Here is a 10,010-nt window from a genome sequence, read left to right as displayed (position 1 = left end):
TGGATAGTTGACCCATATAGATGGACATGTATATTACAATGTGCTACTGAATTGGCCAGGTTAATTATTAAGGACCATATAATAATAATAATAATAATGGATACTTTATTGATCCCCATGGGGAAATTACTTGTTTTTCTCTGCATTTGACCCATTCACTCAGTGAAGCAGTGGGCAGCCCACTAAGCAGGCGCCCGGGGAGCAGTGTGTAGGGACGGTACCTTGCTCAGGGGTACCTCAGGGTAGCCGTTAAGTGGATTCGAACCGCCGACCTTCCGATCATGGGGCGACCACTTGCAAAGAATTTAAGTAAAAACCAGATGAGACATGGCATGAAGCGGTCACTGTTTATTTCAACACATTTAGAAAACCAGCTTGTGAGGGTAGACGCCATTAGACAGGAAGAAGGAAGAGCGCAGGTACCCTTGCAGCTGAGGTACTTTCTTGATAAGGGGCAACAGCTGAGAATCAACGGCTTTCTGGTCCTCCTTCCTCTGCTCTGTCAGCTGGAATTTCTGTACGTGAAGAAAACCAACGAGTCAGTCGTTTTTAATCCAAAAGCTCATTTTCAGTACAGTAAAAATTCAGAAAAAATATATATATATTACCTCTTTTTCTGTATCAAAGATTTCTCCCTCCTGGTGACGTGGCCTCCTCAGCTTCTTCTTCTTGAAGTAGGCATCGTTGAGGGTTTTGGGGATCTTCATACCAGAGATGTCAATTTTGGTGTTTGTGGCAATCACAAACTTCTGGTGGGCCCTGCGCACGGGGACTCTGTTCAGGGCAAGAGGGCCTGTGCAAAGGAAACAAAGATTACAAGAGTTTAATAGATGCTCAACATCTTTTTTGTAATTTAATTTATTACAGGTTCTACTGCCATGTGCATAACTGAAGTAATGACAGTATTTAAAGAAGAACAAAACCCATCCTTACCAGTGACGAGCAGGAGACCACTGGAGAGCTGCTTCAGGAAGACCACGCGCTGAAATAAAAAGTGCAATTTAAGCATTAAAGAATTAAGAATTAACATTACGGCATCCATTGCTCCATATATCCTGTGTCAACATGAATAAGACCATTTTAACTATGGTAGTGGGTAGACCAGTTTAATAACCTCAGTCGGCTTTAATGCCAAGTTATTAAGATTGGAGAAAAGTAATCTTTTTGACGTGCTCTCCTAATTTTAATGAAGGGCCTCTCTGCCTCTCAGTTCCACAGCTGAAGCATTATTTAGGTCAGCCGCAGTTTGAAGTGTGTGGGAACGCTCGCTTCCATAACTCGCCCATGCAGCATTCAAGAGTAGGAGCGACAATGTCTGTGGTAGTGAGGGTGTGATTATGGTGATGTACCCAGTGTGTTTGATAAGCAACCTTCAGCAGGTTTATTTTCAGGAAAAATGTATCTGATACCATGTGTTTTGCATCTATTCACTGGTTTGTTTGTTTTTTTAAATTAAAGTTCTATGATAATTCATGGCAGAAAATAATGCTCAACAGATCATTAGCAAACTGCTGAAATATGCCTCAGCTTGGGTTCTTTTGGTAAAGTCCATTAACTGTAGACTGAGTGCTTCACTGGCGTGTTCATGCAGTGATGCAGTTCACGTTCAATGTAGTTTATATTTGACATGAACTGCCTGCTAGCCCTATAAAACTAACTCATTAATATTACTATGAAAATTCTTCTATAATGAACTAAACTATGAATTGCAAACAAAACATGACCGACACCAAAGCTATCACTGCTATGGATCCTTCATATGGCATGAAGGCAGTTTCCAACTGTGGAGGATTTGTTTTTGCTCTTCTAGAGTAACAAAGCCAACAGATTTACACGATATTAAATTTTTCATGGCTCAGAATGGGCCTTAGAGGGAACCACAAATAGGTACCAATCTAACTTCCAGTGACATTTCTGTCCATTTGAAAAACAAAAGTGTCCATTATGGTTCAGTATACAAGACCAACATTAACAAAACTCATGACTATGCCCTTTGGGGTTGACTAAGTCTTCTATGGGTGACAGTTTTTGTTTTGTTTTTTGATTACATAATACCTAAAAATAAATAAATAAATAAATATAACACCTCGTGATTCCAGCAAGTTTTAACTTATGGCAAGCAGAGCTGATTTGGTCCTAAAGCAAGATCCTTGCTCTTATGACACCCAGAGTGGACTTTCCACTAAAGATAAACCAGGTGACATTGAAACAGAATATTCATCTGTAATGTGACATCATCAACTGATGCTACAGCCTGAAAAAGTCAGCCTGTGTGAAGCTGCAAGTGCTCCTGCTAATTGATGAGACTGACTCATTATTGAGCCATATGCCAGAAACTGTTGTCACCTTTCCACGGTGGCGCCCAGTGAGCAGAATGAGGACAGTTCCTGGTGTGATGGAGGCACGCAGGTTCCTCTTGTGCTGGGAGAAGGGCTTGATCCCATGGCTCTTCAGTTTACGGGGCACGTCCTCTGTGGGGTAGTAGCGGGGCTGTCGGAGTAGAAAATAAAACTTTAGATTGCTGTTGTATGTTGTTGTCAATATATAAACTTTATGGACAAATGTTTGCCTCCAAAAAACCACAACATGACCACAAGGCAATAAACATACTCTATTAAAAACACTGTGCATTAACTGTGTCTGTGTTTGAACAGACAGAATTCCAAATTTTACCTACATAAAACAAATCTTAATAGAAAGGACAAATGTATATGCATTACTCACCATCTTGCGCAGTTTGACAACACGAGTGCCTCCGTTCTTGTCTCCTCCAACGGTTTTGACGACAGTGGCCTTGGGTCTAGCCTGGATCTTCTTTTCCACCTGAAGGAGAACAAATTACCATCAAAACAAGTGGCAAAGAAAAAGTGGCATGCCTTTGACCATTATTAAACAATTTGTGTGGTGTCAAAGGTCTGCCCTTACCTTGGTCTCAGTGGTTTTGGTCTTCCTCTTGTACATGGCCCTGCGAGCATACATAGCGGACCGGGAGTAGCGACCGATGCCCCGGGCCAGAACCGGGTTCCGGCTCCCGTGCTTCTTCTTCTTGGCAGCTTTGTCTCCCTCTGCCATCTGACACAAAGTAAAAAGAAGGTAGATGTTTGTTAGGGTCTCAGATGAGCAATGATTTATGATACCACAGTGATGTTATTGGAATGTGTTCCTAGGTTTATTGCACTAACAACAGCAGAACAGCAATGTATTAAGACCTTAAACTCTAAGCTGTTGTGCTGCTTGCATTTCTGCACAAACTATTAGTAAGCACCAGTAAACACTAATAAACTATAAAGTACTATGAAAATGATTTGGCTGGTTACTACCAAAGAGCCATCATAAATGCAGAAGCATGACAAGTAACGCTGGCTAGCCGTTAGCAACTTTCCGGGCTAACCAGCCATTTCTCGTCTTCATTTACAATTAGACAAAATTGATTTCTTAACATTTCCAAGTTTAAATGAAATACCCAAACAACGACAGCGAATAAGTGGAATGAATAAAACCGAAGACTGAAGAAAGACGACACGTTTCAACCACCAGCCTTGCTAACGTTACAGGCTGTACGGAGGCTAGCCGGCGGCCTAAACCTGCACATCTAAGCATATCTACAGTAACATGAAGAATAAATCATGGCAATAATGATGTCTACCGTATAGTCTAAACATAATGAATCGTCTCATGATAGTTGGAGAGAGTATTTTTTATTCTCTAACACGGATGAAAGCAGATTTCTTTCCCACAGTAACACGAAGGCAAGGCTGTCTTACCTTTGCTATGAAAAAAAGACCGACATCCGGGCATGTGACGTATATAAGGACGCTGGGCAATGGCGTTGACGTAATTACGTTGTTTACATGACGTGATGGTACTTGTAGTCCACATAATGATTTTCTGTTGCTCTAGTCCCATTTCCATAAATACCTCCTCGGATCGACTCGGCACGGTTCGTCACGGTTTTTAGGGTTTTTCATTAGGTCATAGCACCTGGTACCAGGTATTATTTAGTACCTGTTCTGCCAAAGTTCCAAGCCATCTGAGCAGTTCATAAATTGTGACATTGTCAGACTGCATGCCACCGATTGGCTGGGTCACAGGCGTTACTCAATGATTAATAAGAGCATTTCGTTCAACACCGCCATTTTTTAAATCCTGCAATGAGGGAAATGGCTACAAAAACAATCCCATGTTCCCAGAGTCTGACGAAAAGACACAGACAGAGCAGCAGGTATATTCTTGACTGGACGTCCACCTTTGTTGTAGCATTCATCTTGCCTTGTCTCGAGACCATGCACATTTCGAGGTACTACACTGTAATAGAAAATCATTTGATCCAAGTCTAGTGGCGAGTCGGCCCAAATAGGTTCGAATGGAAAAGGAGCTTATGTAGCATAGGCGAGTTTAGACCCTTCTCCATAAGAGCACCACAAAAATAACTATATTAAAACTAGTTATGATCGCATATTTTAATATTCTTTTCTGACTGTCTTCAAATGTTATATTTTCCTAACTTGTCTGCTGGCAACAGTACAGGACAGAATGAAGACAGGTTTTATGTACAGTATTGTTGATGTCATGATGTTACAGTGTGCTTACAGAGGCATTGCTACTTCAACAGTGTGGCTTGTCATTAATATCCTTATAAGACTGCATTAGAAAGAACAGTGTCACCAGAGTCACCTGCAGTGGACTCCACTCCAAATCAGTTGGTCCCTCTCCGCTGCCTGCCACGGACTCCACGACACCTGCCCCGGATTCCACGCCGCCACCTGCCGCGGACACCACCGTGGAGTCCACCTGCCAATCCTCCAAAGGGTGCCAGCCACCAGCTAATCCACACTGCAGCAGGCCACCTGCCAAGCCACGCCACCGCTGGCCGCCTGCTAATTGCCACAATCCAAGCCACTTGAAAGGTCCCGCCTTCGCCCCGTCGTTGACCTCTGGTCCTGTCGTCCATGGGTCTTCGCTGTAATGGTTGACCCCTAGACCTGCTGCGCTTTCTTTGTCGGCTTCCAGATCACAATTGCGTCTGCCGGTGGCCTCGTGACCAACCTCCTGAACAGTTGTCTCTTCCAACAGTCTTGAGGACAGTGGTGTTTGTTCTAGCATTAATATTCTTCTTCTTCACCTGAAGCAGAACAAATTATCATCAAAACAAGTGGCGAAGAAAAGTTGAAAAAAGAAAAAAAAGAAAAAAGTTGCTAAATTGACAACCCTGTGTCCAAATTCATGGGCTGCATCCTCCTGAGGACCTGGCCTTCGCGGTCTACGTGGGCCGGGTCCTCAGAAGGTCGGGTAGGCTAGAAGTAAACGGCTGGGGAAATTGGACGGTCTAGCCTTCAGATTAGCGTCGCCGCTGTCTCGGTGGAGTTTAATGAACTCAGCCGTCTGCTCCTTGCTATCTAAAATATAACAGGACACTGCCGTAAATCCTCGACCGTCTCATACTTCTGTTTAATCAGTTTTCTGTTTGACGTTTAGTCAGCTGTGTAAAAACCAAGGAGGAACCCACCCGGGGGATTAATAAAGTTTTATTTTATCTAATCTAATCTAATAACTTTAATCTCAGCCAAACCGATTTACTCACAAACAAACAAAACACTGAAAAAAGCCCAACAATAACATTTTTAGGTTGTCTAAGTGACTTATATATTACGTTTAACCCGAGTAGTCCGCGGTGATCTGAAAATGATGTGCCGGGAGTTGTGCCGTTCTCGGCGGCTTCAGTGACCCTCGAGCTCCTGGCTAGCTGTCGAGCTGGTGGGTAGCAGACGTCTCTGAAAACGTCGAAGCACTTTTGCAAATATGCGATATCTTGATAAACCGAGCAGATATTTGATGTTTACACAGCTACTTTCTCGCCTGAAAATATGTTAAAAGTTTATTTTGTGACCCAGAAAGATTAGTAAGAGTAATTTTAAAACTTAGTAGAGCCCGCCATTGTTGGAAAATGGAGTTTGGCTGGGCCGCGCTATGAATTCTAGGATATGATAGGCCACGAAGGACACACCCGACCCATCCTTCAAATTCGGGGAAAAGGAGGACGCATTTGTTGGCTGCATTCGGAGGAGTCTACAAATTTGGACAGCCTTCGGTGCGTCGCTGTGACGTAATCGGTCTACAAATGCTGCCTCAGGAGGATGCAGCCCATGAATCTGGACACGACAAGTATCGCTAGCTAGCCATTAGCAACTTGTTACAACTTTCCCGGCCAACCAGACATTTCTCTATGAAATAATGCTATCTACTGTATCGTCTAAACATAAAGAATCATCTCATGATAATTGGAGAGTGTTTTTTATTCTGTATCATGGATGAAAGCAGATTTTTTTCCTACAGCAACACGAAGGCACGGCTGTCTTACCTTTCCGAAGACCAAAAGATCGACATCCAGGCGTGTGATGTATATAAGGACGCTGGGGAAGGGTGTTGCCCAGCGTCGTTACGTTACGTTTACGTTAAGTTTACAGGATGTGATGGTACTTGTAGTCCAAATATTGATTTTCTGTTGCTCTAGCCCCTTTTCCATAAATACCTCTGCGGATCAACTCAGTTCGGTTTGCCTCAGTTTTCAGGGTTTTCCATTTGGTCATAGTACCTGGTACCAGATACTTTTTTAGTACCTGCTCGGCCACAGTTCCAAGCGGTCCGAGAAGGTCTTAAATTGTGATACTCGATGATTCATGAGAGCATTTTGTTCACAAATATCAACACCGCCATTTCCGAAACCCGGAAAAGAGGGAAATGGCTACGAAAAACAATCCCGTGTTCCCCGATTCTGACGAAAAGACACAAACAGAACAACAAGTATATTCTTGCCTCGACGTCCGCCTTTGTTGTAGCATTCATGTTGCATGTTAATTGCATTGTGGGACGCTCGGATGCCACACCACCCGCTGCTTCTTGGACCAAACCTGTTGGTCCCTCTCTGCTGCATGCCACAGACTACATGCCAGTACCTGCCATGGTCTCCATGCCACTGCCTGCCACAACGCCGGAGTGGATTCCACCTGCCAAGGATATCCCAAGGGTCTCCATCTCAATTGCTGCCAGCCACCAATGAATCCACGCTCCAGCAGGCCACCTGTCAATCGCTGCAAGCCACCAACTAAGCCACCTGAAGGATTCTGTTGTCGGTTTCCAGTGCTGTTACCCATTAGTCTTCGCTGTAATGGTTGAACCCTAGGCCTGCTTTGCCTGCTTTGTCATCTTCCAGATCACCATCATGTCCAATGCTGGCCTTGCGACTGGCCTCCCAAACTGTTGTCTCTTCTAACAGTCTTGATGACTTGCCTTAGGTCTAGCCTTACTCTTATCCTCCACCTGGAGCAAAAAAAATTATCATCTAAAAAAGTGACAAAGAAAAAGTGGCATGTCTTTGATCAATATTAAAAAAATTGTATGGCACCACAGGTCTGCCTCTTGGTCTCAGTGGTCTTGGTCTTTTTCTTATATATAGCCCTGCGAGCAGACCAGCAGTAGCGACCGATGCCCCGGGCCAGAACCGGGTTCCGGCTCCCGTGCTTCTTCTTCTTGGCAGCTTTGTCTCCCTCTGCCATCTGACACAAAGTAAAAAGAAGGTAGATGTTTGGTAGAGTCTCAGATGAGCAATGGTTTATTGCACCACAGTGATGTTATGGGATTAAGTTCCTAGGTTTATTATTCTTCTAACACTGGTTTTTAGCAGCAGGACTCCAGCACCAACTACAGCAGAATAGCAATGTTTCAAGATCTCAAACTCTAAGCTGTAGTGCTGCTGGTCTAAGCACCAGTAAATTCCAAGAAACTATAACATACTATGACCCAGTGTTTTCTAGTTTGTGTAGTTTGTTGCTTAATATTGAAAACTTTTTTGTTCTTCCAAGGTTCATGATAACTTTTAAGTCTTTTAATAAGTATGTTTGAGTTAGTCTTCAGTTCCTTGTGATTTTTATGTTTCTTTCCCTTAGTGTCTCGTCTCCTCCTGTGGTTAGTCAGTCTTGTTTTTACATTTGTTTGGTTTTTTTTTTCATCTCAGTGATTGGTGGTTCTTTTGTGTCTATTTAGTGTCAATCACGTCCCCATGTCTGTTTCTCCCCTGGCCCCAGTGTCAAGCCTGTGTGTCTTAGTCTACCTCTCAGTGTGTTTCGTTTTATTTTAACAGTGTCTCGTCCTGTGTTCTGCATGTTCAGTTTTGCCTCCCCTGTCTTATTATGTGTGATTTGTTCCTCCTGTGTTCCCACCTGTCGCCCATTCTTTCGTTATCCTGTGTGTATTTAAATCCTCAATCTCCCTCTGCTCATTGCTCATTTTTGTATCACAGCACGAAAGCTGCCTCTTTTGTTTTATTTCTCCCGCCTCTGAGTCCTGCGCTTGGATCCTACCCTTGCCTGCCACATAGTCTACTATGACAATAAGGAAGTAATGTCACAAATCCATGATACAGATTTAAAACACACTTTAACTGAAATATACCAAAAGTCCAAACGGTTCTGGTAAAGCGAGGACATTGCTGTGACTTATAAAGCGTCTGCTTAATTTTATTTTTTTCTCTAAATAGGGTCCAAAACATGCTGTTGTAGCTTAAATCACTAGAGTTTATTAGCAAGGCCTGACTTTATTATTATTTTAGTTAAACATTTCTATTCCTCTTTTGGCTGAATTTGGCTCCAGTGTTTGTAAGTCAGTGTCCAGCAGCAGTCTGTATTCAGTTTGAATATTGCTGTAAATTGATATGGATCAGTTTATACCTTTTATTAACTGTAACATTTAACTTTTGGGTGACAGCACAAGGGAATAGAGAATGAGAGAGCAAGATGAAAACGGCAAAGAGAGAGAGCAAAAAGAAACGGGTAAGAATGGACTTGTGGTGAAATTCACCAAAAATGATAAAGCTGTAGCTTCCATTTTTCTACATTCATTGATGATGATTTCACATAACTAAGTAGTGTGCTGTACTGTTATCAATTATGGATCCCTAACCTGCTCTTATAATAATTATCATAAGATTATATTTTTCTTTTTTCCTGTGAATATAATTCTAGTTGAGTGGTGAGGAAGAAGAGAGAGCTGTTGTAGAACATAGGTGTCAAACTCTGGCCCGCGGGCCAAATTTGGCCATACCAAATTACTATTAGAGCTGGCCTACTGGTATTATACAGCTAATATATATATTGTTTAGTATTAAGCTTTGCTTGTTCCAGATTCAGTTTTTCAGCAAAACGTGTTTGAGTCCATAAGAAAAGATTCATTCTTATATCTGGAGGAATAAATATATTTCAATAAATATTAACGTTAGCCCGCGACTTTGTTTCAGTTTTGAATTTTGGCCCACTGTGTATTTGAGTTTGACACCCCTGTTGTAGAAGAACAGGAAGAAGGAGAGAGCAGGTAGTAAAGTTAGGTGAAAAAATATATATTTATAGAATTAGTGTATATTTAAAAAATATACACTAATTCTTTGTGTATTTCAAGGATGTTCAGTAGCAAAAAAAAAGAAAGAAAAAAAAAGTCAGTGGACGTTGTAAACAGAGCATGTTGATATAAACAATGGCATTTTTTCACTCTAAACATGTCTCATAAAGGATGGCTGCCATTACATTGATATGACGGACTACAAATCTATTCTCCACTAGTAAAATTGGGGTACACGATGCTGTGTTCTGAGACTGCATACTAAAGGAAGTGTTTGTATAAATTCAAAAACTTTAATAAAAAGCAACTCTATTACCAGTTTGCTTCATGTACAGGTCTATAGACTGGTGATTGTCCAGTGTCCATGATTCAATAGCTTGCAGAATCTCCTTTAAGAGTAATAATTTGAAATAATCTTCTTTTAAGTATGACATATTCAGTCTCCCGTGTCAGATACCTGTGGAAAAAACGTTCTCTACCCTTCTTTAATTTATCACTTAACTTCATTGAATGCACAGCCCTATTAATTCAGTCTGGTTGACATATGGACTTTTACTGAACCATTCCAACAACTTGATTTTTTCTGCCAGTCTGTTGTACCGGTAGTTTGTCCTGTTGCATGA

General features: G+C 41.9%; 1 protein-coding gene across 1 annotated transcript; it reads right to left on the bottom strand.

The window, feature by feature from the left end:
• Positions 1–333: 333 nt before the first annotated feature.
• On the bottom strand, positions 334–3,092 carry rpl6 (ribosomal protein L6). The gene is made up of 6 exons (XM_085426016.1): positions 2,926–3,092; positions 2,725–2,823; positions 2,347–2,490; positions 934–982; positions 609–793; positions 334–515 (listed from the first exon to the last, which is right to left on the bottom strand). Exons 1-6 carry the CDS (start codon positions 3,070–3,072, stop codon positions 363–365), a joined length of 777 nt encoding a protein of 258 aa, XP_085282142.1. The 5' UTR covers positions 3,073–3,092; the 3' UTR covers positions 334–362.
• Positions 3,093–10,010: the final 6,918 nt, after the last annotated feature.

Source organism: Rhamphochromis longiceps, linkage group LG12 (genome assembly GCF_057381845.1).
Source record: "Rhamphochromis longiceps isolate RC_006_pf linkage group LG12, R_longiceps_female_GT1.1, whole genome shotgun sequence".
Taxonomy (NCBI): Eukaryota; Metazoa; Chordata; class Actinopteri; order Cichliformes; family Cichlidae; genus Rhamphochromis; species Rhamphochromis longiceps.
Note: the sequence above shows the minus strand (reverse complement) of the source record. Positions and strands in the feature narration are given on the sequence as shown.